Source organism: Podarcis filfolensis (assembly GCF_964270895.1).
Source record: "Podarcis filfolensis genome assembly, chromosome: 1".
Taxonomy (NCBI): domain Eukaryota; kingdom Metazoa; phylum Chordata; class Lepidosauria; order Squamata; family Lacertidae; genus Podarcis; species Podarcis filfolensis.
In genome coordinates this window covers 61,433,746-61,461,427 of record NC_139604.1, presented here as the reverse complement: position 1 = coordinate 61,461,427, position 27,682 = coordinate 61,433,746, and the positions used below count along the sequence as shown (strand labels likewise).

The 27,682-nt window shown below is 40.7% G+C and overlaps 1 protein-coding gene and 1 long non-coding RNA gene across 10 annotated transcripts in view; one reads left to right on the top strand and one right to left on the bottom strand.

Annotated features, from left to right (window-relative positions):
- Nucleotides 1–27,388, bottom strand: part of LOC310767062 (mucin-5B-like) — a 44,673-nt gene extending 17,285 nt beyond the window's left edge. For 2 of the 7 annotated variants that reach the window (XM_083623877.1, XM_083623881.1), the window contains exons 1-27: nucleotides 27,348–27,388; nucleotides 27,025–27,139; nucleotides 24,336–24,423; nucleotides 23,528–23,664; nucleotides 22,968–23,193; nucleotides 20,921–21,046; nucleotides 20,503–20,620; nucleotides 19,649–19,787; nucleotides 18,453–18,554; nucleotides 17,850–17,919; nucleotides 17,597–17,734; nucleotides 15,823–15,987; nucleotides 14,730–14,824; nucleotides 13,736–13,862; nucleotides 12,226–12,478; nucleotides 11,924–11,976; nucleotides 10,471–10,571; nucleotides 9,266–9,417; nucleotides 8,130–8,268; nucleotides 7,106–7,216; nucleotides 5,818–5,997; nucleotides 4,784–5,020; nucleotides 2,974–3,130; nucleotides 1,697–1,825; nucleotides 1,261–1,345; nucleotides 1,013–1,050; nucleotides 699–764 (exon numbers count right to left, since the gene is read on the bottom strand). In XM_083623877.1, coding sequence (XP_083480003.1) covers nucleotides 699–764; nucleotides 1,013–1,050; nucleotides 1,261–1,345; nucleotides 1,697–1,825; nucleotides 2,974–3,130; nucleotides 4,784–5,020; nucleotides 5,818–5,997; nucleotides 7,106–7,216; nucleotides 8,130–8,268; nucleotides 9,266–9,417; nucleotides 10,471–10,571; nucleotides 11,924–11,976; nucleotides 12,226–12,478; nucleotides 13,736–13,862; nucleotides 14,730–14,824; nucleotides 15,823–15,987; nucleotides 17,597–17,734; nucleotides 17,850–17,919; nucleotides 18,453–18,554; nucleotides 19,649–19,787; nucleotides 20,503–20,620; nucleotides 20,921–21,046; nucleotides 22,968–23,193; nucleotides 23,528–23,664; nucleotides 24,336–24,423; nucleotides 27,025–27,139; nucleotides 27,348–27,373 — 3,373 coding nt within the window. In that variant the 5' untranslated portion in view covers nucleotides 27,374–27,388. Of the gene's footprint in view, nucleotides 1–698; nucleotides 765–1,012; nucleotides 1,051–1,260; nucleotides 1,346–1,696; nucleotides 1,826–2,973; nucleotides 3,131–4,783; nucleotides 5,021–5,817; nucleotides 5,998–7,105; nucleotides 7,217–8,129; nucleotides 8,269–9,265; nucleotides 9,418–10,470; nucleotides 10,572–11,923; nucleotides 11,977–12,225; nucleotides 12,479–13,735; nucleotides 13,863–14,729; nucleotides 14,825–15,822; nucleotides 15,988–17,596; nucleotides 17,735–17,849; nucleotides 17,920–18,452; nucleotides 18,555–19,648; nucleotides 19,788–20,502; nucleotides 20,621–20,920; nucleotides 21,047–22,967; nucleotides 23,194–23,527; nucleotides 23,665–24,335; nucleotides 24,424–27,011; nucleotides 27,140–27,347 lie in introns of those variants that run through there. The other 5 variants (XM_083623878.1, XM_083623879.1, XM_083623880.1 and 2 more) reach the window with 5 other exon arrangements.
- Nucleotides 3–4,824, top strand: LOC310767081. Of its 3 annotated transcripts, XR_014550606.1 has the most exons (4): nucleotides 3–180; nucleotides 1,166–1,266; nucleotides 4,104–4,165; nucleotides 4,707–4,824. It is a non-coding gene; the product is annotated as an uncharacterized lncRNA (long non-coding RNA). The 3 variants fall into 3 exon arrangements; XR_014550605.1 differs by lacking the exon at nucleotides 1,166–1,266; XR_014550607.1 differs by lacking the exons at nucleotides 3–180; nucleotides 1,166–1,266 and adding an exon at nucleotides 1,838–2,026.
- Nucleotides 27,389–27,682: the final 294 nt, after the last annotated feature.

Sequence of the window (27,682 nt, the reverse complement as noted above, 5' to 3'; positions counted from 1 at the left end):
GACCAGCTGACCCATGTGCCCTCATACTGATGCTACCCAGCCAAAGGAGAAACCGGACAACTTGCGCTCCCAATGCTACTGCACACCTGAAGGAGGCAGCGACTTATATACCTGCATATAACTGTCCACTTTAATGAGAATTGTTCCCTTTGTGGCACATATGCAAGATGAAAATATTTTGTAAGTATTCTTCTCAGATTTATAATAAGATCATTTCATTTTTTGATGTCCGTGAGTGCAAACTGGTCAGCATTTGATCTTACTCTATGACATGAACCCCAAGCAATCTTCCTTTCAAGTAGTTCCTCAGTTGTCAGTATTCAGATGTCAATGTTAACTTTTATTACAGGCATAGGCAAACTCAGCCCTCCAGATTTTTGGGACTACACCTCCCATTATCCCTAGGTAACAGGACCAGTGGTCAGGGATGATGGGATCTGTAGTCCCAAAACATCTGGAGGGCTGAGTTTGCCTATGCCTGTTTTAGTATAATGATCATCATTTTTACTGATGCTGCAGTGTATATTGTTATTGTAATTATTTATGGATTTCATTTATTCATTCCTACAAGGAATCCCAAAGTGCTTTACAATACAGTAAAAACAGACATAGAACAATTGAATATATTCATTTCACTTCTCTGCCCAGACACACCCCACTATGCAGTTTTGACCTTTTAAAATCCCACACATCCTCACCTGCTCTTGGCTTTGAAGGGCCAGCAATTTCCCTGCCTTGAGGCGTGATCTCCAAGCCATGCCCTGCTGTTTCGAATATATTATGCAGGTTAGTGCTTTGAAGTAATCCACACGCTACTTTCTTATCAATGGATGTAATAGCCAAGAATTCTCTTTATATTAGGCTTGTAATGAAATTGAGACCTACAAAGCTAACAAAACCCAGATTAACTCAACAAATACTCATTCAACCTTGCTTCTTATTCCTGATGAGTAGCAAAATTATTGGATTCTCTAAATACAGTTAATAAGAGCTTTACCATTGGGCAACTTACCATTTGATTTGTTCAAGCAGAGTTTTTCCTTTGGATCACTGAGGGGAAATATATATATAAAATATTGTTGATTCTTTTATTGCTTAATTTGTAAACAAAACCAAAACAAAACACCAACACACAAAGTAATCCACACTTCTCTCCCTCTCTCAGTTCAGAGTCTACAAAGATTTGACTACCACAGATTAAAGAAAGAAACCTTAACAAGCATACGTGCAGAATGGGCTATGCTGTTAAAAATGACCTACCATGAGGTACACTCAAACACTGGGACACATTCTCTTTTTTTCTCATCATAATATGGCTTCTCAGCACTGCATTCTGGGTAGCAGCCTAAAATGGGAGCAAACCGTCAAAATAATAATCTCACTTTTCAATAGGGGCTGGCTAATAGGTGATATAATAATATAGATATTGCATAAGGTATGTTATAAGGTATAAATCTGAAATTGCAATAATTAGAAAATAGAACAAAAAATGCTATAAATATATATTGGGTTTTTTCACAATTTGGTCTGTAAATTTAACCATTAAAGAGGGGCAGCCTCTGTGTTTTGCTGAGAGAGTGGGTCTTTGGCCACTGCAAAGAAATATCCAATATAATCCCTTTACATTTTATGATTTTCAGCAGAAACCTTTTTCTCATTTCATGTCACGTTTTGTGGGAAGTGAAAAAGCATTTACCTTCAAAACTATAAAGCAGATTGCCACAGTTTCCTGCTGGATTCCTGCAGGTCCTTAAACAAGGTTCTCCACAGGGCTTATACCGCCATTCTCTTTTGTTGGGTGAATCATAGTGGTCACAAAACACAGCTGGATCAGAAGACATGCTAGCCATAAGTGATGTGGTCCATGTTTTCAATGGAATCCCCTTCCTTTCTCTCCCCACCCCCTTTCTGGCTACCCCTCAGTCATACATTTATTACAGCTGCATACCAGCCACAACTTTTGATGCAATGTAATGAGATTCATCTTGTTATCCTGGCCTATGACAACTGAGGAATTGATTCTGAGGTAATGTGTTGTGTGGATCACTGATTTGGGGGTTGGATATTTTCCCCCATTTTAATTGTGCTTTTATATGCTGTACCTTGCTGTACATCAGGGAGAAGGACAAGTAAGAACGACAATAAGTAAATAAATAAATAATGGGAGGCTTGTACACACACACACACACACACACACACATGCGCATACCCTGGAAATAATGTCTATCTTAACCCATGACATGCTGGACATGTGCAGCTTGAAACAATGAAATGCTTAGTCATTGGTGAAACTTCTAGCCATTGGTTCTGGTCCCATGCACAGCAATAAGTAGCTGAACTACATGTGAAGTCAAAACAAAAAAATTTTTTTCCTTCCAGTAGCACCTTAAAGACCAACTAAGTTAGTTCTTGGTATGAGCTTTCGTGTGCATGCACACTTCTTCAGATACACACTGACCAAGTTGCCGCTGACCAAGTTGCCAAGCTCATACCAAGAACTAACTTAGTTGGTCTTTAAGGTGCTACTGGAAGGAAAAAATTTTTTTTGTTTTGACTATGGCAGACCAACACGGCTACCTATCTGTACATGTGAAGTGTTGGTCCCAGATTTATCTTGTGGATAAAAGGAACACTTGTTCCAAGTGTACTCTTGTAAGCTTCACTTGCTAGTAGTTTTAAAGTATGACCTTGTTGAGAACAGTTTTTCACTATTATTTGTGATATTTTTCATCTGTCTTTTTCTCCAAAGTATCCTACTGTTCAAAAGATTATAAGGCTATAATAAAGTGTGTTTTTGGACAACGTGAAAGATGTGAATCACAAAGGGGATTCTGAAGAGAAAATTCCTTTATTAGTTATACACTCAACTGTGTCATTAAATACCATTAGCAATTAGTATTTCTCACCCCCTCAGATAACACGCAGCTACACAATCATTGCTGCTGAGACTATATTTGCTTTGTAAGTACTTACGGCAAATTTTAGGACTTCGCCAGTCAATACAGATGCCAACTCTGCCACAACTCCTTGCATATGCTGCTACAGCAGTACAGAAACTCTCACAGTCTCCCAAACTGTCACAATCGCAAAAATCAGATATGCAGGATTCATAATAGGGTGTTGGGTTGATCTAACAGAACCAAGAACAGCCAGAAATAATGACAATTTCTTCCCAGGATGCTATTTAATCAGCTTAAAATAGAAAATACAAGACTGCCTAGACTGCCTTCCTTGAAATATTCAAGGAAAACTGAATATTTGTCCTGGGAGGCAGCCCTATCAAATTGCAGCTTTGAAGAAATAGCTATATCACCACCATAATATTATGCCCATGGGATCATGGATGCTTTTGGCCTAGGAAAATGCAAGTTTTTAAATTATATTGTCTAACCTCCATATGATTAGACAACACTAATCCTTTATATTTAAATTTATATTTATATTATGGGAAGGTTCACTTTTTCTCTTCTTTCCCTTTGAAGTCTATCTGTGCTTTCCTATCGGATCGCAACACTAATTAGGCTAACCATTTTCTTAAATTGTAATTTTCTTTCCCTGGGAAAGTATAAAACCAATTGCGTAAATATTTCTTATCAATATTCCGAAGTATCTGGAAATAGGGCAGATATGATAATCTGTTTAAATGCAAGATCATTGCCAATTAGGTGGCCTGGTTTTGCGCGCGCACACACACACCATTCCAGTCTATAGGAACAATTCACTTGTGGCATCGCACTACAGTGCTATCTGTACAACAGACAAATCCCAAAAATGGTACAAATGAAAGGCATTCAGTTCATGGAGATTCTGCTCCCAAAATTCATGCATCTGGGGGTAGTTCTATAATGGGGTGCCTAACCCCAGTTGATATGGACTCTCAAGCAACTGTTTCTGCCTGACTCTGCTAATTTTGGCAGCAATTGCAAAAAGGGGGGAGGGTAAAATAGATGCAGCATCAAAGTGGGCAGAGCCAGTATTCTGATGGTAAGGGGATCCATGTGCCTCTATGTTAAGGTTGCCATCTTTCAAAAAGTAAAAACCAGGACAGCCCTAAGCTTAAGCTTTTTTAAGGACCCCCCCTTCTTCTTCTTCTTCCTTTTTAGGAATCAAAGGCTTTGGCTATGGGAGACAACTTGGGCTGTGGTCCTGTCCATCATAGACTCAGGTTGTATATATGTGTAAATAAGCCATACCAGTCTCTGCTGTGCCTCATTCCAAAGGAAACACAAACCCTGGAGCCCCTGGAATCCTGCACCACTCAGAGACTGGGATGGCATGCAACAATACATTATCACCAAAACACATTTTTCCCCCGATCCAGGACAAAGCACCACCTTTTGGAAATCCACCCCCCACACCCCGGACATCAATTGCACCTTTGAAATCTTGGCAATGTCCAGGAAAATCCAGACATATGGCAACCATACTCTATGTTTGTGTGCCTGGTATGTCATGCGTATGTGTGAGCGCATGAGAGTGGCCATAGCCACTTTTGGCCATGCCCATCACTGTCCACATCTCTCTACAACACTGTCCCTAGGAATGGGACCAAATCTCTCTCTGGAGGGTGTACTCCCTGCTATTCTTTTAAATGCCTTCAATAATTATGCCCTCCCCTGAAAATATTTTTCATTTGTTTAACTTTTCTTGTTTTGCCAGTAAAAATATTCATCGTTCTTGCCACCCATAACTTTATGAAATGCTAGGAATGCTAGGATAGGAGGATGCAAGGAGAAGGGGAAGAGTCTCAAGAAGCAAAGGGAGAGACAAGCAGACAGATTACCTTACTGTGGCAGGCTTCAAAAACGTCACTCTTGAGAATGCTGCATCGCTTTTGCCCCAGTACGAGTTTGGAAGGCTGACTTGCACATAGGTCAACCTTGTTTCTGTCTGAACAGCTAGTGGTGACTTTCCAGCTGCTTCCAAACGCCTGTGCTTGCATCTCCACAGACTGCCCTCTCGTAGTGAAGTCATTGTTGCCACTGTTGTCAAAATCACCACAAAGACCACAAACTCTGCCCTAGGAAATTGGAGCATGGCATTTTAGAAAGACTTCACTGACAGAATAAAAAACAAATAAATAAAATTATCAAAATGAAGTAAATTCAAATTGTATTCTAAACATGCTTTGTATAAACCACTAGTCCTATGTGTTTCTCTTGATTCAGAACACTTTTCTCTACTAAGTTGTTAGACTATTTTAGAAGAATGAAAACAGGGGCCAATTAATATCCACATATTTTAAAAGATAACAGTCTAAGAATTTACAGCACGCAAAAAATGTGTTGGATTCACTTGAGACAAAGAATATTGTCTGCGTTTGCAGCATAAGCCTACCAATATTTGTCTGATTTATGGCGATTCTATCTTTACTAGTTGCAGGAAGCTATAAAAAATAAATCAAATGCTTCCTAAATATGAAAAAAGCAAATAGGCTTGGTTTAAGGCATCTGATTGGCACCTGTTATGTTTACAAGCATAACCAGAGAATTGCAGAATACACTAGCTGCAAACTGGGCAGTTTATTAGCAGGTAACTGAGGGTCATTCTACTCACAACAATTTCTATGCACACTTAGCTATGACTTCTTTATAGGCAGGAAATGTACATGTATCAGGTGAGATGAACACACATACAACTTATTCCATGCTGCAAAACAAAGGTGTGTCTATTCTCCACTTGTGACAGTGTAGATGTGATGCTCAATTCCCACCCCCAAAGTGGAAGCGATACCTTGACAGGAAAATTATTCATTATATGAACCAATCCTGCAAATAGAATTACCATGTGCAAGTCAGCAGTCATGTTTGCACCTACTTGAAAAGAGGGTGCGAGTTGCACCATGATTGTTGTCTTCTCATCCCACATGAAGGTCATTCCATGGAAAGTTTCAATTATAATGTACATTCCCATGAGATGGATGTTATAGTTCCTTTCAGAAGGCGGCATACTAGTTATCTCCTCAATTTTCCCTTCCTGAAGTCTGATTTCACTACCCTAGAAAAAGACATAAATAATTTGTAAGAGCAAGGATGAAGCTGAAATACAATGACAATGCAACTGCAACCCTTTGTAGATAATAATTCATATGCCATCCCATCAAGATGTACAACTGCAATATATACCCACATCTCTTTTTTCCCCCAGGATGATGATGATATTTATTATTTATTAAATTTGCATACTGTCCTTCATCCATAGACCTCAAGACAGTTCACAAGATAGATTCATTCTTACTGTGATGTCACAGAAGAAATGAGCTCTGCCCCCACCTACTGTGGTGTCATAGGCACAGGAACATGATAACTAATGAAGAAGTAAACTTCAAGAATACAGAAGGGCAAAAGAAGCTGCAAACTTCTGGTGGGGTGAAGAGGAGAAAGCAATACTGCACTAATGATCAACTTTTAGGCTGAATGTGTGAATGAGGCAATATGAGTGGTTTACTCAAGGATCGTCAGTTTCCATAAGTGATGTGCATCTGATGGGTGTGGTATGGGCGATTCAATGGACAGTGTGTGTGCTGCATGTGAATGAGGGTGAATGTGGTCCCTGAGATGTACACATGTAAATGGGAGAATAAATTGTATGTGTTAGTGGTATATGATCAAGTGTAAAAGCCTCAAAGGGTCCTGTGGCACATTAAAGGCTAACAGGTTTGTTGTAGTATAAACTTTCTTGGGCTAGATACTCTGGGCCATAGATGTTTATGTCACAGTAAACCTGTTTCAAAGCCTTAGCACATACTCAGAGATGGTATCACTATAAAGTGCCAAGTCCTTTCGGACTATCCCAGACCCTTTCCCAGATGTCCAGCTAATACAAGCAGATATTCGAAGTAGGTAATACATAAGCACATTAGGAGTTGGGGTCCCTCAAATCCAGCCAATAATCCAGTTAATTCTGAAGTCTAATGGCACCCATATCTAGTTCTTCCTTCTGTCCTTCCTTCCAACAGATTAACACAACTACTCTTTTAAAATCTGAATGAAGTTTATGGGCAGACAGGGTGTGAAAGGTGTAGATTAGCTACTGTAAGCAAAGAAACACAAACTGTCTATCCAGTTTTGAAGTTCCCCATTTACAAGGCTGATTGTGGACTTACCTCCAAAATGATGCGAATTTTCAAGGAACAAATGCTCAGGGATTTACCACATGCCATGTTCTGTGTTACAATTCGAAAAGTGCCTGGGTCAGGATTATCAGGGCAAAAGTCCTTGGGAAATAATAATACATTTAATGTTACGTTCTCCATATTCAAGCCACAATGGCAAATATTCTGTAGAAGGAAGTGCATGCCAGCTAAGGCAGTTTTCTTTATTAAATGTATGGATTTAACCAGGTTGCAAACTTAGGAATATGCTGAAAGCAAAATACCCTGGATCTGCACTGGTAACTGTGCCACTTCAGACTACAGGTAAAAGAGGCTGTGATTTTGAATACTCACAACTATTCTTTTTATTAAAAAAAATAAAATCAAAGTAACAACTCCTGGGATGTAGAAAACTATAAGGAGAAAGTTAGTCAAGAAATTGTCTTCCTGTTGTGATTTTCCTTTTTCATAAAAATTATATACCACTTGATCATAAAACAAAAACCTCAAAATGATAGGGAGTTTTGGCACAGGAGGACACTCACTCAAATATGAAACCTTTTAGTCTGAAATGTACAGCCCTAGATGGACTTTTAAACATTGTTTAGCTGAAAATGTAACTTAGTTTTAAGAAACTTGCAAAATATGGTGTGCCAAGCTCATCATTTTCGTCTATGGGATTTTTTGCTTGGAGGTACCTGGTGAATTAAAAGGGACATTCCACAAGCCATAGTCTGATGTGATGAGCCATTTTCTTACATGGCAAACCCATGCAACATTTGCAAGAGTCCACAATCATAGACGAGAAGTGGGAAAAGTACAGATTCTGGCCCTCAGTCAGTCAATATGAAGTTTCTGAAAATCCCTTTCAGCACAGCCCTATGCATGTCTATTCATAAGTATACCCCAAGGAGTTCAATGGCGCACACTGGGTCAGTGGGCACTGCACTACAGATGGGTAAAGCAGTGAAATCACAAAATTTCCACTTGGTTCCACACTAAACAGTCCATGAGGCAAGTAGTAAAGATTAAATACCTGGGCTAGGATATAATCACAGCCTCCCATGAAATCAAATTTTGTTCCATCAAAGCTGAAGTAGTGGCCATTTCCATACACCATGCAGGCTCCTTGGCAGTAGTTCTTTGTACAGTTCCATTGCCTCTTGTAGCACATGCTGAGAGATTAAACATAAAAGAACACAAATTGTCAAAGAAAACTGCAAGTAGGCAGGGTAATTAATAGAATAATGACAATTCTTCTGGATCTGTCAGCTGAAATGACAGTATTACTCTCCTTCTTATTACAATGTATAGCCTTCTATACAACAGGGGGAGTTACAGTAAAGACTTTGTCTGATGGGTGATAAATTGCTGCATCTGAAGCAACAAAAATAAATAAAAGCCCAATAATGCCAGAAATTAACAAGCCTAATTACCAGGGGGTGATATTTTAGGGGTAGGGAGAATTTCACATCTAAGCATCAAGTTTACAAATGTTCATGGTTAAGGGCATGGCAGCCAGAGAGGCTATAATCGCCACTGGCTGCAAATCTAATTTGTACAAAGTGATTGTTGTCATGTGTGATCTTACCGCATGGGAAACACTTCCACAAAACTATGTGTTTATAGAGGAGGGGAAGTTACTTCCAAAATGGTAGCCTGAACTGGTGCTCAATTCTTCGATATGCTGCATTGGGTACTCTTTGAATAAACTGCAGTGCAGTTCATAAAAACACCCCCAAATGAATGCAGAGACTTGCATTAGGTAGATCATTCAAAGGATTAAAGTATTAATATTAAACTGAAAAGATTCTTACAGATGTCACAATTGCTCATAAAATTGGCCTGGGGCTATTTGTAAATACCCAAGATCATGCACACCACAAAACAAAAACTCGATAGACTAGTTTATCTGGTCTATAGGGGTTTGTTTTGTGAGGGGCCTCCTAAAACCTTTGGATGCCAGCAATAACAGTGGATATTTCACCACCAAACCCTTTCCCAAACTGCTCTCTACAGGCTGGCACCTCTTTTTCCCTTTGTTCTCTTTCAGCTCCTCCCTATTTCACTAACTAAAATACTTTCATGCCCCCTCCTTTTCCTCCTGCTCCCACATTGATTTGCTACAATTTACAAATGTACTGGCTTTAAGAACACTGAAGAATACTGTACCATGTATTGCAATTTACTGTGATTTGTGTGCCAGGACTGTAGAACTTCCCTCCATGCATGCAGGGGCACTGTTCCTCCTCAATACAGTTGCCGTGACCATCGGACACCAGCCCATCAGGACACATGCATCCAGAGACACATTCTGTAGCATACTTGGTTGAGTGCATGGAAACAAAATGGAAATCGATATGGAAGGGAACAAATATTGGGGGAGAAAATAAAGGCAGCCCTTCATAAAATGCTGTTGTCATGATACTGTTAGATATTCACCAGCACCGTAAAACGTTAGATGGTTCGGTTCACAGGGATGCAGGGACTGTGAAGACTATGTTCAGAGAACGGTAATACAACAAATCAGTGAAATTATCTGGATGGAAATATGGTGGTGTATTTACAAAGCAGAGTCGACAGGTTGCAAGCCAGAAGTTTAGGCTTTACCGTTAAATCTGATGAAACAGGAGATGGCACAGCCATGGCTTCCCCTGCCCACTCCTTCACTGGTTGCTTTGTAAATTTTGTGACACCCCTGGAGTCCTGCCACCACCACAGGTGGAGGATCAGTGAAAGAATGGGAAAAGCTACAATTGCTCTTTCTCCCCTTTCATCTGTATATTTAATGGTAACACCTCTATCACAGATGAGATGGATCTTCTCTGGCTTGTGCTTATCCGCAGTAAATAAGGCTGAGTCACTGAAAAGTGAAAGCCATCCTGTTCTAACATGAGGATGTGCTCATCTGCCTGGCAAATAAAATCCTGCATATAAAAGGCCAATGTCAATGGGTGAGATTTTAACACAAGAGAGTAGCAGTACCATATAGGAGACACGCATGGCCTGCTGCTTTTCTTGGAATTATGTCTGATCAAGAAGAAGGCAATCAAATGAATAAGGCATTATGTTGTTCATATGTGTTCATGCACCATGTTTGGGTCTCCCAAAATATTTGTTTACCCTTATAACTAGTTAATACTCAATTGAAATACTTTTAGAGGCCACTTTAATTTCTTTTACATCAGACAGGCAAAAGAAATATCAAACTATCTAGAAATCCCCTTGAAAAATAACCAGCTTTGCTCTCATGGATGCCAGCCCAGGAGGCTTGTGTGGCTAGGGCAAATACACTTCCCATTAGCACTCATGAAGCTCACTTGAGCGCATGGAGTGGTTAGGGTGCATACATCACTGCCATGAGCTTAAGCCCTTACACATTGCATGTCTTGTGTTTCACAACTTTTCTGGCATTCTGATCCAGTCGCACTTCGGCCAGCAGAGCTGCAGTCAAAGTAGGACATTGGATAAGGGCAATCTGGAATAAGGACACAATTACCAAGACAAGAAAACAAGACAGTGTAAAACTATGCATAGCACTCAGCAGACTCCAGAACCCCAGATGTCTAAAATGTAAAACCATTCCAACCATCAAGGGCACACGAACCATCAAGGCTCATAATTTTCCTTCTCTACAGAAGCTTTATTATCTCTGTCTCCCAATGTTAGTGACACAATAGATATGATGCAAGTGATCTGTTGTCAAATCCCCCAATGCTTTTTTCTTTACTTGAACTGGATTGAGGGGTGAGTAGCAGCTTAACTCAAATCACGCTCCTTTGCAAACTTATTCAGAGATGGCGATAGAGATAGAGCTTGTCCTAAAGCAGATAGAGGCAACTTTAAAAGCTACATACAAGAGCTGTAGAGATTGTGTCCTCCCTAAAAGAGGGCACGTTTTGCAATGAGACCTGGAGACCAATCCCCTGTGTTGTGGGTGGGTAAGATTGGTCAGCCACAACACCCGATTGGTAGGTCCCTCAGTGCTGGGTTTTATCGGACCAATAGGGTGCAGTCCAAATGGATTGAGGGACCTATACATACCCATGCACATGACCCAGAGCTTCCACTTTTGTCGCGTGCATTCAGAACACCCGCCCACCTCTCCCTGTTTTTAGGGCTTGTGCGCTTGACCTTCTATGCCATTGTGTGTCGTCTGTCGTTGGGACAGGGGCAGGAATTTTCCCCACTTGGCTGATTGGCTGTTGCCATTTGGGTTTCGCCTGCCGTGTAGCAAATCATCACAACTTGTAAGGTTGTGGATAGGCTCTGGTTCAGGTGATAGGGATGGGGGAACACTCTCCCATCCCTATGTGAAGGGTATTCTGTTAAAGGAATCCAGGGACTCGATGGTTTGGTCAACCCCTGAGAGGGGGTTGTGCCCATGCCTGAGTCTAGGGGGACATCTTGATGGCGGACATAGTCTGCTCCCGACTTTTTGCCTATCCAGGTGTTCACCCTTGGCTGACCTATGCTGGAACCCTGGGTCAGCGCTACCTGCAAGTGTGCAGGGAGCTAGTCGAGCCAGAGCCTATGCAACCACTCACTTTCTGTAATCAATAAAGTCCTGGCCTAAATTCTGCCAAAAACCAAACTAAAATTTGAGTCAAGTGTGAATTTATTTAGGGGGAAGGTCTCTGGGTCTGAACACGCAAAAGCAAATGCAGAGGGGATGGGGTTGGATTTGATCCCTAAATCTAGGATTCTCCAGAGGATCAAGAAGGATCAAATCCTAACTTGTGCATGTGGAACGTGACAGTAATTCAAAACAAATGTCAAATTCCAACATCTTGGTTTAAAGTTGCATAGTAAGTAAAAAAGAGGTCTTACCTTTCTTTGTTTCTGTGTTTTCAATGCAATCTAATTGTCCTCGAATGCACTTGCTAGAGATATTAAAACACAAAAGGGAAGTCTCACACAAATGCATAAAGAGGGGGTGTGGAAAACTACCCAAGTTCCAGTCATGCAAATACACCCATCCCCAAGATAAGCCATATCTGTAATCTATATCTTCCCCCTTGGAAACAAATGCCTTTTAAAATCAAGGTACCTTTAATTAACAGGCTGGTTCTTTTGAGGATTTGCAACAACCTTTTACAGACATGTTTTGACTATTAACTAAATAACTTTACCACACAAGCTCATCCTTTTGAAATGAACTTCTGGGTTGTATCAGCAGGCCCTTGTGGTAACATGGACAGTCCTCTGGAAAGACACATTCTTCCTCATTCATTAGGTAAGTTCCCTCAGGGCAGCTGCAGCCATCCACAGGGATGGTCTGAACACTGCATAGCACATCAGGCTCCCTCAGGGACCGGCAAGAATTGTTGCAGAACTTCACTTCATAGTTGTATACCATATTCTTAGGGCACTCTGCTGAGGCATCTTTGCAAAAGAAGAAAAACAAGGGATAGAATGAGCAAAGTGAGTATGCTTATCTTAGACTCCAAAGAACAATAGTTTGTTTCACAAGGGAAGCAGCAAGGCTCCTTGCAGGAGGCCCTTCAAAGCAAATGAGACAAGCTGCAATCCCAAACATAATGGAAATAATTTCCCTTGATTTTAATGAAGCAGGTTGGTTGGTGAAGTCAATGTGATGCACCTAAATTATTAGTTTGTTTTCCACATTTTGCAGGAATTTGCAATTGGGGAAAAAATGAAATTTCATCAGCCTTTTCCTGTGAATTTATGTTAATGAACACATTTTTATATGCAGTTTTGACTATGTGCAATTTTTGTGCATACCACATGTCATTATTTTTTTAAACAAATATATTCATTTATGCATGCTTTCCCCTAATATATGCAGTTCTGTTCGGAGAATTGCATCGCAAAGTTCAGATAATGTAAGTGCAAATTTCAAAGAATGGCTGTGTTTTGGTTAGTATATTGTTTTAGAAAGCGTAAATTTGATGGATTCAGTTTTAAATGCAAGCTGGACCATAAAGAAGGCTGATCGCCGAAGAATTGATGCTTTTGTATTACGGTGCTGGAGGAGACTCTTGAGAGTCCCATGGGCTGCAAGAAGATCAAACCTATCCATTCTTAAGGAAATCAGCCCTGGGTGCTCACTGGAAGGACAGATCGTGAAGCTGAGGCTCCAATACTTTGGCCACCTCATGAGAAGAGAAGACTCCCTGGAAAAGACCCTGATGTTGGGAAACATGAAGGAAACAAGGAGAAGGGGACAACAGAGGACGAGACGGTTGGACAGTGTTCTTGAAGCTACCAGCATGAGTTTGACCAAACTGCGGGAGGCAGTGGAAGACAGGAGTGCCTGGCGTGCTCTGGTCCATGGGGTCACAAAGAGTCGGGCACGACTAAACGACTAAACAACAAGAGAATCAGATTCCACCCCGCCCCCAATCACTATTGGACAAACATTGGTTCTGCCCCTGCACACCCATCATTGGGATGGAAGAGAAAAACTGATTTGTGAAGCTTCCCCCCCCCCCCATCATTACACAACCATTCTGGGTGTGGATGCCATTTGATTATTTTTTTTAAAAAAAGATCAGTCCTGAAAGTACTATGTACATGGCAAAGAGCTCACCAAATGTGTTCCATATTACTTTAAGTGTATCCTACTTTGAATTATTAAAAATGGCTTAGGAGTACGAGAGAATAACACACCACACCTACCACAGATGCTGCCTCTCCATCCTTTCAAGTGGATGCCTTCTGCGGCACAGTCTCTGGCATAGCCAGAGAAAACGCTGCACAGAGCCTCTTTGCTTTTCTCAGCACTGCAAGTGTCGTAAACGCAGTTCTAAGTAATAAACGCAGAAGCAGATATAAGAATCAGTGCTCAAAAGAAGCGTCACATTCACCAACAGATAAATGACAGAGTGAGAGTGGGCTCCTCTGTTCAAAGAAGCAGCATGGATTGCTTGTGTTTCTGCCTTGACCGCTTCTTGGCATGTATAAACAAGTTCTAATTTCACGGGAAAGCTCTCTGTCAAAGAATGTCCATTTATGACACATATATATGTCATTGCAAAGGGGAATTAATGCAGCTCTGTGACTAGAACATCCTCTTTTTCCTCAAATAAATAATCGGGATATTTGATCCTGCAAGGTTGAAATCATATTCCAGAATTTACTTATCAAATCCTTTTTATTTATTTCTCTTGCTTTATTCCCCCCCCCCTTTTTATTGATATAAGAAAACGATACAAAAAAACCCAAAAAAAATGAAGAAAGAAAAAGGAGGAGATTCAGTCTTATATCTTTGGCTCAGGCCTCATTTCCAAGAAATTCATGTTACATTTCTTGAGATATAGGGAAAGCGGTTCACTGTTCCCAGACAGGCCACCAGAGGGCAACAGGTCACTATACCTACCTGTACAGCTTATCTACCAGCTACTTAAGCTCTAAAGAGCTGCTCTTTCATACTGTCAGAAGATGTGATTATGGCTCCGCTGGCTTATTTCTTCTTACTCACAAAAGGTAGAACACCCCTGTGGCAAAATAGCTTACAGAGCTTCCATAATCTATTCAACTTTATGGGAAGCAGACATGGGCAAGCTGAAACATAGCAACTACTTAGATCGTTGCCTATCTGATCAGAATGCACCTGACATTGTGCCAGATATGAGAGGAGATGTTTTAAAATAGGAATGAATCCATGCCTTACCTTGATATAAGGAGCTGGGTCATTAACAGAATGGCACTCAGCAAATACCCCCTTTGCATCCAGCAGAAGAGCACACCAACGCTGCCCAAATTTTTCTATCAGAGAAAATGAGGATTTCCAAAGATTATTTACAAAATGGGAGTCATTCAAATGCCACACCAATGAGTGAAAATATCACCTGCATTTTACAAGGAGCTTGCTATTATTATTATTATTATTATTATTATTATTATTATCATCATCATCATCATCATCATCATCTGGGCTGCTTACAGTTTATATAAAACATATCAAACATTAAGAAACAGAATACCTTATACAGACTATAAATAAACCAATAAGTCAATAGAAAATAAAATATAATAATAATAATAATAATAATAATAATAATAATAATAATAATATTTTACAGTTATACCCAAATTAAAAGAGCTGCCAACCCCAACTAAACACTTAACCAACCCCAACATAACAAAAACAAAACAGAGGAACCAAAATTAAAACCATTTTAAACATTTTAAAACATTTTAGCCAGCAATGTCCCTCCGGCCTCCCAGGAGCCTCTTTTGGTTGTTCAGGGTGAGTCTGTGGCCCAACAGCAATTTGTATTAGCTTGTCACATATGTGTTTTTGAAAACACATTCTAATTTTGATCATTCATTTGGAAAATGTGGGAACTATCCCATTTACTCAGGCTAAAACTCCTAGGCATACACTTTTACTTGGGTGTAGGGCAATGAACTAACTAGGACTTAAATCTAAGTAAACATGAGTAGAGCTAGCCACAGCAAGGGGCATATAAAATTCCATTCTGGTTGTAGAATGAATTGTGTAAGCTTTTGCTTATATACCAGTTTAATTTGTCAATTTTACCTTCTATTTTAATCAACGTTTTCTGGTTGTAGTATATTTTCATATATAGGGTTGTTATTGGGGCTTTGTAAACCATCATAGAAACACTGCTGGAGAGTGGTACATAGGTCTGACAAATAGAAAAGTTAATAAAAATAGAAGAATGGCTGTCATTCCTCTCATGGTGGAAAACAAAGTGCTGCATTTAGGGAAAGCATGAAATGAGGAGAAAATATAATACCTTTATCAACACTTTTCTGACAGGGATCCTCAAAGCTGTCTTGAACATCAGCACAGCTGGCCATAGTTTTCCATGAGTTTCCAAACACTGAAGCAGAGTCTTCTACAATCCCACTGATGGTTTGAAAATCATCAGCCTGATCATTGTTGAAATTTCCACAAAGGCCTAGGTAGGTATGGGAAGGTACAAGACAAAAATTCAGACAGACAAAGTCTTTGAAACAGCCTATCTAACAAAACAAATTCAGGACCCTGTTACAGAGCAGAAAGAGAGCCTTGTTTGTGGGTAAAGAAAGGACAGACAAATGGGTGAAAACTAGATTTAGGCTCTGAAAGTCTAATGATACCTATTCATGAAGGGGATGTAGATCAAAAGCATAAATGTAACAATATGTAAGGATCTTTATGAAAGCTAGGTTCCCATTATTTTAACTATAGTTGGAAGCAGGCCTCATACTGTACTAGACTATACTAGAACTGATGTTGGTGGGATGATGAGTCAATCCCAGAATAAAGTAATCCTAACTGAGTGCACTTAATCAATCATTGTAAGACTGCATTTTACAATGCAACAGTAGGAACACAATAGCAAACTAAACACAGCACACACATGTGTTCATTGGCGCTCTCTCTCTCTCTCTCTCTCTCTCTCTCTCTCTCTCTCTCTCTTGTTTCAGAGAGCCTGTTGCCCCCAATCCTGCATCTACCTATCACTTGAGGGTGGTAGTAACAATGTTGGAGATGGCAACTGCATCCCTTTCCTCCATAGTCTCATCAATGACGATTCAGATACATGGGCAAACAAGGGGAGGGGGGCATTGACCAACCTACTTAACTCATTTCAGCAGCATCACACCTGACAGAGTACAATGGAAGCAATGTGCTTGGGATGTGTTGTCCCCAGAGACACTTTTGTTGGGATCGGGGGATGAAAAGCCAGCTGGCTCAGCCCCAGCTGGAACGTCTCCTTTCTCAGCCTTGCCGCTGTGGAGATCCATCGACCATCCTCCCCGATGTGCCTCTGTGACTCAAGCTGCAGAGCAGGCTTGAGCACACATTACTCAGCAGTGTAAACTGCACAACAGATGAGGTTTGAGGCGTGGACACGATACTAAACTACGCATTTATTCGACATAAAACAAAGAAAACATGGCTTCTCTCCTTGCCGTCTTCTCAGAGAGACTAAAAACAGAGCGGAAGTTCTGCTCACGCCAGCAATCTGTGTTGGAATGTAAACAGACATGGGACAATCCACATATCTGCAGCAAAGGGTGGAATGGGATTCCCAATAACTTTGTCTCCCCAGTTCCTTGATAACACTTGGCTTTCCAAGCTTCATATGCTCTCCAGAGAACAGGAGAACAGGACATGTCAGACAAAAGCATGGAAACTAAGGAAAATATCATTGGCAAGATATAGATTCTTGATATCAATTATTCCAAACATTCCAATATGAGACAAACATATCAAGATAGAACTAAATTTCTTTTGAATAAAAGATCACTTTAAGTAGCTTTATCCAGAGGTGGGTGACCTGCTTGGCTTCCAGATGTTGTTGAACTCCAGCTCTCATCATCCCTAGTCAGCCAGAGCAAATGTCAGGGCTGATGAGAGTTGGGGAAAACTCCAGGTTCCCCATCCCTGCTCTAGACATTTGTGATGTCAGTTTATCCTTGAGAAAGTTTGCGAATATTTCATGAAATCAAAGCATCTCAAGGTACTTTTTACAATCTACTAAAAGACAGTAGGAGTTCGTGCATGGGGAAATACTATACCAGAAGTATGGTTTTGATAAGTTTCGTCTACTGTTATGAAGATCTGCATAATGGGTTTCAGTTGTACTCGAATTTGTACCCTTGAAGAAGTCAGGATGTTGACATAGAATGTAGATGGTCTGAAGAGTGTGACGCCATCTAATAAAAAAAAAACCAGAACTTGCCTTCAGCTAAAAACTATATCCAAGTAGGAGCAACCACCTTACAGGTACATAGCTTTCATTGGAAATTTGGAGTGAAACTGAATGCTGACCTTTAGTTATAGGCAATACCGCAATGGCATTATTGACATAGACATCTCCAGTGGAACAGACTCTTATACTCTGCAAAGAAAGGAAAAATAAAGAAATGCATGAACACTGACAAAGCACTTAGGGAGCAATCCAAATCCAATATCTGTCAGAGGTGGAGTTTGAAACAGGCGAGTCTTTGGCTAAACTGATTCAGTCAAAGATATGTTGGTGTAAGTCTCCACCCCAGCTCATCTGGTGCTGAGTCGAGGCCAGGATAAGCTCCCAAAAAGGGGCATTCCAGGAAAGTGGCAGGGGCAGGATGGCACAAGGGGAGACTTAGCCCTATTCCAAACTTTATTCAGCTTGGTGATATGACCGACAAATCCAGTGGAAGTTTCCTGCAGAAAGGGTGGTGTACGTCAAACTTTATTTTAAAGGCTCATTTTCCTTCTTCTGAGCTCAGACCAACTCAGCCAGCAGTAGCCCCACTCATGAACAGAGTGTAGAATAGGGTAATTATCCCAGTATAATTTACTCCAGTGTCTTCCTTGAGTTCAGATTGTTCTGCATTTCTGACAGGTGGTGGCAGCACTTCTAGACATACTGTAACTCTAGCAACTTACAAGGGCTCCTAAAGTGATTAAAGCGTTCTTCAGACAAGTCATAGTCTTGGAAACTCCACATTGAACAATCTCTCCAATGACCACAAAGGAACCATCTGTGTCCTGAAAATGAAGAGGGAAATACACCATTAATGCAGTGGATGTGGCCAGCAACCAGGGTGTATGTTCATCTGACACATTGCAAATCTCTTGTAGAGGAGATGGGCAGTGGATGCTGAACACTGTCTACATGGCCTCTTTCCCCCCTGCCTAACATGGAGTCAGTGCTGTTATAATAACAGGGGAAAGTTTTGCACGCACCTACTTGCAAGACAGACAAACTGGAAAAAGCTAACATTTTCCCTGCATATTTTTTCAGATGTAGAACCTTCCAATGCTCTCAATTCAGACAGATTAGACACAGGTGTAACTTTCAGCATATATGTATGACATAATATTGAGTACTGCCTAAGTCCTGATGAATTTAGTGGGCCTTATTCAGCAGATGGTGAAAACACTTAAGCCTTATTTCTCAAAATGATTTAGACAAGATTCCCCCCACCCTAGTTCCGGACTTGCTGCAAATCCATATTTCATGTGGCATGTGTGCTTGCTGTTTCCATCATCAGTAGCAAAGCTGGATGACATATACATTGCATAGTGCATGCTGTGAACACATCTGGTTGGTTTGTTTAACCATGATCCACAGACACATGGTCATTAAATCCACATGTGACACACACATGACATCAACACATATTTTTGTTTTGCTGCAGGAAAAACATAGTGTAATTTCATTGAACATATACATGACATGTTTGCCATGTAATGTACAGAGCTGTGCTTAAGCCCTTTCCCCCGCAAAAGAAATGTGTCCTTGTCACTCAGGAGTTATGCACAATCTATGTATTTTTCTCAAGTTTGTGATTCAGGTGCGGAGAAATCACATTTTCCTCAGACTCAGAGGAGAAGAAATGAGTCAGCTGCAACAGCAAATACAATGCAGAATATGGCTGTATGAACGTGAAAGGCCCCAATTGGTTAGTGCTCATTTACAATTGCAAAGGGCTACATTTACAATACAGTTTATCAGTCTCCTGGAACAAAGCATTTAATGAGACGCTTAATTTGAGTATGTTATGCAACCTCAGTGCACTACTGTTGGTGTCTATTTGCTGCTCCTAGAAGGTCTCAAACAATTTTTAAAAAACCCCTACCTTAGCTAAGACATAGTTGCAGTTGCCATGGAAAATGAATTGCTTCTTATCAAATGTTGTTATGTGGAATCCACCTTCTATTTTACAGTTTCCAGAACAAGGCAGTGGTGTGCAGGACCATTTTCCACTCATGCAAGTACTACAAGACCGAAAGAGTAGCTTAATCCTCAATAACAATAGTGCAGAAAACACATGTGACCAGCCCTGAACATTTTCCAGAATCAAGAAGTTGAAGCTATATATTATGTAGTCAGCTTCTCAGCTCAATGCACTTCAAAGCACAGCAGCTCTTTTTCTTTCCAATGCTGACTGAAACAGCATGGAATATGGGCCAGGAGTGGAAAGCAGGGATTGTTGTTTAGTCAACCAGCGGTGTCCAAACTTTTTTCAAAGAGGGCCAGATTTGATGAAGTGAAGGGCCATGAGGGCCGACCAAAGGGCCGACCAAGGTTGTTAACCTTTTTTTAGGGTTGAAGTTGTTGAGGGTTTTTTAGGATTTTACCCCAGGAAATAAACTGCCACAGGGGCTGAATTAGGCCCCCAAAACAGACTTTGGTCAAGAAGATGCTTTGCTGCCATGTAATTCTTTCTGCTCTCTCCACAATCAGCTGGAGTTGAGCTGAACTTTCTAAGATGAGTTTTTTACTGAGAACGTTTCTAGGGGTTTTCAGTTTTTGACCCCAGTAAATGCGGGAGGAGGAGACATTTTAGATGCAATTTGTTGCATTTCAAAGTTTTGGTTCTGAACTTCCGAAAGAGAATCTCCTCCAGACTTAGATTTTAGCATAGAACAACCAGTTCTCCCAGTTCTCCCTCAAGCTGATACATCATTATTAGCAAGCTTTTAACAGTACCAGTTTTGGCAGGGGGTGGCGTAGGTGTCTCCAGCTGCATAGACCTTGCCTTGAAAGGTGCAGGGGCAGCTGCCAATTGGGATGCAATTTTTGCCCTTGATGTCATCGAGAATGCTTCCTGTTCAAACACAGTGCTCAGTTACGCTTAGAAGGGGAAAAATAAATGCTACACATAATTTTATTATTGGTAGGAAATACCGGTATGTGAAAGTTCAGGTACTTGTTAGCAGACATCAGTTAATAATATGAAGAAAAACAAAACAAGCAATGTTATTGGTCCACACTCCGTAAAATGGGCATATTCAGTGACCTGTTTCATAGGAGTGTTGACAGGATGCACAAGGAAAGTTTGGAATACTACTTTGCCCAGTTAAAATGCCGTGCAAATTATGGATAATAGATCAGGTCAGTTTTCTACCTTTAGGACAAAAGCATCCATCAGTACATGGGGCTTTACATATTTTGCTCCTTTCTGGGTTGAAGCAGGTGTCAGTACAGGGGTTTCCACATTCTGCATATTCCAGGTTGTTTGGACATTTCAGGACTACAAACCCAAGCAAAGTAAAAATAATGTTATTGACAGTTTTCAATATGATTTTTAAAATAAATAGCATACTTCCAGTTCCAGTCATTCTTTCCATTCTTATTATGAACTTAGGTTAGATGTCATTTATTGAAAATGTTTTGAGGTTGTACCATTTTTACAAGATTCCAAAGCATACCAAAGTCTTTTCCAGAGCCTTGAATCAACAGGCACAAACCACAGCCGATTTGTAATAAGCAGACCCCATTCACTTTAGTAAGGATAGTTAATTAGAGGTTCTGATATAAAGTGCAGAAACTCTGGTTCCAGAGTAGAAAACAATTGGGGAAAGTACTAGGGCAGGAAACTGGCAGAAGAGGAACTTGTACGTGTTCCTTTCTGCTCCAAATGTTTGGGAGGCTCAATGTATATGCTGTAGGGAGAAATTGAATTCAGTTTGCATTAAAAGCTGAATTTAGCAAATTTGCACTTTCCAAAACAACACGAAAACCAAAACACAGCCATTCTTTGAAATTCGCAGTTGTCCAGTTTTTGCAATTCAGCTCTTCAACCAAGCAAAAATGCATGAATTAGGGGAAAGCATGGATAAGAATGAATAAATTAGTGAAAGATAACATTAAAATGCATATCATGAAAAAAAATGCCAGCAAAAATGTGTACAGTAGTCAAAACTGCATGCAAAAATGTGAAATCCGCACCCGAATGCTAGTGAATTTTCATGATAATTGGGTTTCTTTAAAGGAAAACATGAAAAATGTTTCAGAAAAGCAGAGAACTGAATTTAAGATTGGAAAATTGAGAAACTGAGAGAACAAAAATCAACAGAAACTTCCATCCCTACCTTCGGATGGGTATTATCCGCATGAGAGCCTATGAATTACCGGTAGTTGCGCTTTTGGAAAGCAAAACCAGAGGCTGCCATTTCAGGGTGGGGGTTGAAGTTAATGCTGCATTAAAAGGATGGCTATATAAAGCTGAAAACCTATCCACCAAAGCTCCACTGACTACTTACTTCTGAGTGCATTCAATATCTAGGTTGCCATTCTTGAATATTATGCCCAGGGACAGCCCTACCAATCTCCTCAGGCAGCATCAGTGTCATGCTCCCTGAGACCCCTGGCCATTCCTCTCTGTTGACCAGCTGCGCTGTATATGCCACAGGTCTTTTACACACCTTCAACTAGCCTACTGCCGTCAGATGCACTAGAGGATACTATCCTGTTGTCTACACTGAAGTAAGATTCAGTTCCCAGTCCACTTCTATACATGGCATGTGGGGTGCAGCAGAATCTGGTCCTTAGCCTCAGCTAGCAGGATATCATAGGCTCACCCTGGATATGCTAGTCCTGCACTTTAGTTCCTGTGATAATGAAAAATGCCTGAAGAGGAGAAAAGGGCCATTGTGACCTCATGCTGATGTTGCCTACTTCATGAAGAAAGACTAACCATTGTGACTTCATACTGCTGCTGCCTGCTTGGGAAAGAGAGACTGGTTATTAGGAACTCCTTCTGATAACCTATTTGTTGTTAAGCTGACAGAGTTTGGACATTATCAAATTTAAGCTGTTCCTATTAGTATAATTAACCCATATCTGCTTGGGACAAGTCTAGGTAAAGAATCACATTGCATAATATTCATTCACCTTACCACTTTGATTGTGAAACTTGCACTTTTACAAGTGCCACATAATCTTCGTTCTACACAAATCCATCTTTCAGTGTGGCAGCAGCTATACTCTGGAACTCCCTGCCCATTAATATTAGGCCGCCACATTTGCCGCATTTTTTTCAGCACCTGATAAATCCTTTTTTTATTTAGGCAAGTCTACTCAGACATGCAATTTTAACATGTTGTTTCAGTGTGTGTGGGTGTGCGTGCGTGCGTGCACACTGTTAAATAAATTAATCTTTCTTTACTTACAACAGAGTTCCTTGGATCGCCATTTTCCAGGGTCTCCACCTTTGCAGACACAGTCCCGGGAGTACTGACTGAGAGTGCTGCATACACAGCTGGCAACCAGGTCAGAATGAGAAGATTTCTCAGAACAGCTGCACATATCTTGAATACAGATGGCTATATAATCATCAATAGCAACCACCCTCTTACAATTCCCAAAGTGGGATAGGACCTCCTTGCACTTAGATTTCTGTCAAAGAGAGAAAGTGGTGGGGAGATTGGAGATCTTACATGTACAGCATCAGTACCATAAATTTACTGACTTCTGTGGGGTTGCTTTGATACTTAACATGTGAGGTTCTGGCTCCCTGATCAAAGTATGTGTATCTGCTACTGAGAACATTGTCACCTCTGTTATCTTCATTGAAGGGGGGAAAGTTCCATGTATATAGTTTTATGCACGTGTGGAGCAATTACTTCCACTAAAGTGAATAGGGAAACATTTGCAGTGAGGAGCTGCCGCCCTTAGAGGGATCAAATGGAAAGCAGGGCAGGGTCCACATACCATGAACAGTGCAACTTACGTATCTATTTTTGCATTTATCTTGCTGTTGAGAGTTGTATTGCTGCTTTCTTTTGTCTCCAGTTACATCAGAACACTTCTCTGTTGGATCATCTACTTTCTGAAGGTTTCCAAACTGCCATGGGAATAGTGGATAGCCTGTAAAATCCCACCAGTAATAGGACTTTACTGTGCAGGGTCAATGTGCGAGTTTAGGATTACAGCCTCACTCTCAGTTTTGAACCCAGCAATCACCCATCCATGATTTAAAGCATATAGTTTGTACCGTTATAGTTTAATTTATTTTACAAATGAAGAAACAAGCAAATAGTTTCATCTGTACTCACAGTGTGTACAAATGCTCTGCATAAAGAGAAATAAGGAAGCAGGCATTTATCTTCCAGTCAGCCTGTACATAGAAGGTATTGTTTAGAATGCCAAGAGGAATACCTTATTACATGTAAAATAAAGAGTTCTAAGTGACAAATTCACACCCTCCATTGTTTAGTTCAGAGATCAGCCCAGATTCACTCAATATTTCACCCTAGGCTACCTTACCAAGGACAGTGATTAGATTTTACCCCAAATGTATGTACAGGAGATTGTGTGGTGGGCTAGGACTTTTGAGTCTTTGGCTCAAATCTCCACTCAGCTATATATCTCACTGCTGAGGCCAATCATGATCTCTGTTGTCTTGAGGGTAAAATGGGGAAATATTTCCACAAATCCAGCCACAATTCCTGAGATTTTTTGAAAATGGTTAGGATACAAATGTGATGGTTTCTATTATTATTATTATTAGCCAGTTATATATATTTTAAAAATCCTACCCTGCAGGAATAAATCATTTTTGTCATTGCCGTCATAGTTCCCACACAAACCACATGTTTTCCCTTTGTAAGTATCTTCTAAATCCAGCTAAGAAAAAAACAGGCAAAAAGACAAACAATTTAAACACACATATATACAGATACCTTCATAACTATAATGCATAGTACTGTCATGAGATCTCAGCTTGAGCTTCCCTCCCAAAAGAACTATATCTCCCATCAACCCCAGCCAGCATGGACAATGGTCAGGGCTGAAGGGAGATGTAGTCTACAACATCTGGAGGACACCATGATGGCTTCCCCGTTGGAAACTGAGCACAATTGCTGCAGTTGTATTACCACACAGAGGATAGTATTTACTCCATTGAATTCTCTTTCTGAACATGGAATTAAATACCCCTCTTATTTATTTTTAAACAATATATATATATATATATATAGCAAGGGGGAAAGAAATGACTGTGCCACAATTAGGCCATAATTAGTCAATTTTTAAGCACACAAGCTGGTGTTGGGTTGTGTGGCTTCCTATTCTAGTAATAAAGTCAGAGATACTAACTAAAACTTTGCCATCTTCCTGACATTCTCAATAGTAGAACCAGAAAGGAGTTGTGCGATTGTCTCACTCCAAACATAATTCCAGGGCTCACACACTGGTCAACAACAAATTTGTTGTCTGCATTTTCTCAGTTGATTTAGGGTGAATCTGATGCGCTGAATCCAAAAATCACATTGGTTTTGCTCAATCAGGTCAAGTTTTTGAGCTATGGCCGCATGTCGTTTTTTTACGTTTTTGTTCACACGTACCCTTGTGTGGAGCATTTTAGAAGAAGTTGGTGGGGGTAAAATGCCATGCCAAATAATTGTTTTGATTGGAAATGATTATTTTAATGACAAGAAGTATTCAGGTCTGATAGTTCTGGGTGATTATGTCAAAAAGGGATCAATTTGAAGTCATAAAACCTCAAAATCTTCCATAAATTGGTGCGGCTGGGATCAACAGAAAGAACCGGAGCAGCCTCAAGTATCCTGATCAGCACGTCGTCCTGTAGCTCATTGTGATGAAATTCCAGTGCCTATCTTTGGAGAACTTCCTGACATTAGTGACGAAGATGCCTCCAGTGTTGAAGGACATGAAGAAGAAGAAGTGGTTCTTGAAGATGATGCTCCACATCCATTTTCCCAAAAGGAGTTGAATGATCTAGTTCGCGACCTCAGCTTGTCAAAGGACTCTGCCAAACTGTTGGCATCCAGATTGAAGGAAAAAAACCTCCTCTCTGACAGTGCTCGCATCAGCTTCTTCTGCAACAGGCATCAAGAGTACCTCCGTTTTTTCTCGGAAGAGAAGGACTTGGTGTACTGTGCAGATATTGTGCAGCTTCTGCTCAAGCTTGGAGTGCCACAGTACGAACCCAAAGATTGGAGACTGTTCATTGACAGCAGCAAGCGATCACTGAAATGTGTTCTGCTACACAACGGCAACCAGTTTGCCTCTATACCCCTGGCTCACTCGACTACATTGAAGGAGAACTATGAAGCAGTGAAGTATGTGCTGGAGAAAATTGGTTATGATCAGCATAAGTGGTTTATTTGTGTTGACCTGAAGATGGTGAACTTTTTGTTGGGACAACAGTCTGGCTTCACCAAGTACCCATGTTTTCTGTGCATGTGGGATAGTAGGGACCGTGCTCAGTATTACACGAAGAAGGACTGGCCTGTGCGGGAGGAATTGGTGCCTTGCAAAAAAAGGAACATCATCAACGACCCTCTGGTGGACAGAGACAGAATACTCTTCCCACCGCTGCACATCAAGCTCAGCTTAATCAAGCAGTTCACCAAGGCTCTGGACAAGGATGATGACTGCTTCACTTACTTGTGCCAGGCTTTTCCAGGATTGACCATGGAGAAGTTGAAACCTGGCATCTTTGACGGTCCTCAGATCCGTCAGCTCATCAGAGATCCAGAGTTCGGAAACTCAATGAAGGAAGTGGAACTGGAAGCGTGGAAGGCATTTGTTCTGGTAGTGAAGAACTTTCTTTGCAACAATAAGGCCAGAAATTATGCAGAACTTGTCAACAACATGCTGACTGCTTTCAGAAACCTGGGCTGCAACATGAGCGTCAAGATGCACTACCTATTTTCACATATGGACCGGTTTCCTGAGAACCTGGGTTCAATGAGTGACGAGCAGGGGGAGAGATTCCATCAGGACATGAAAGAGATGAAGACCAGGTATCAGGGTCGCTGGGACGCAGTCATGATGGCTGACTACTGTTGGACTCTGAAGAGAGACCTCCCTGCCGCTTAGCATTCCAGGAGTTCCAAGAAACGAAAGTTCAAGCCCTGAAGTTTGAAAAATGGTGAAGCAACATGCAATTTACGAGTACTTACCTTTATCAATGCCCACCATTCAGTTTACAGTAAACCTGACCTGATGGAGAGAAACGGATGCCATTTCCTGATTCAGCAGTGCAAAAATACCCTAAATCAGTTGTAGAAATCTAGACAACATTCAAAAAGTAAAAAATTGTTACCCAGTGTTATTTATATAAATAAATTAGCTTTATGTGTATCCCCTTTGTTCATAATATCACTGGAAGATGGCAGTGTGCGAAGACTGTGGCTACTCAACACATTTTACATGTATTAAAATTCACTAAAACAAATCCAACTAACTGGAGCTTCATACTAGGAGAGTGTCACCCCAATTCCACTTGAGAGTCAGGCCTAGTTTGGAGGTAATTAGGAAATAAGGATAAATGTCTTCTACTAGGACACTCTTCAGACTGAAGGGCAGAAGAATCCTAAAAGAAAGAAAAAGAGGAAAACTAAACAAAACAAATGAACAAGCATCCTAGTTGTCTCATGATCAAAGATATCCCCAACCCAACCTATTAATTAAGCTCAATGGGCATTTCTCAGCTTTGATCTCTTCCCTCTCAGACAACCCCTCAGACAACCAAAAGGACGGATGGGAATGATGGGAAGCAGAGGTTGGTTGTGCTCACATACTTCTGCTTTGGCCAGGTCCCGCCCATGAGAGAGAGAGAGAGAGAGAGAGCTCACATATTATTAATATTATTGTTGTTGTTGTTGTTGTTGTTGTTGCTGCTGTATTTTCGGTGAGAGACGGACCAATACGTCTCGATATGCACCATACCAATATGCCAATATGCCTCCATATGCACCCATATGTACCATACTGATGCTGCTTGGCTGAAGGACACAGAGTGGCACTTGTGACCTCATGCTGATGCTGCCTGCCGGGCTGCCTGCATGTCAGAGACCAACCATTGTGAGCTCATGTTAATGATTGCTGCCTGAAGAAGCATGAGAGCTCCTGATGT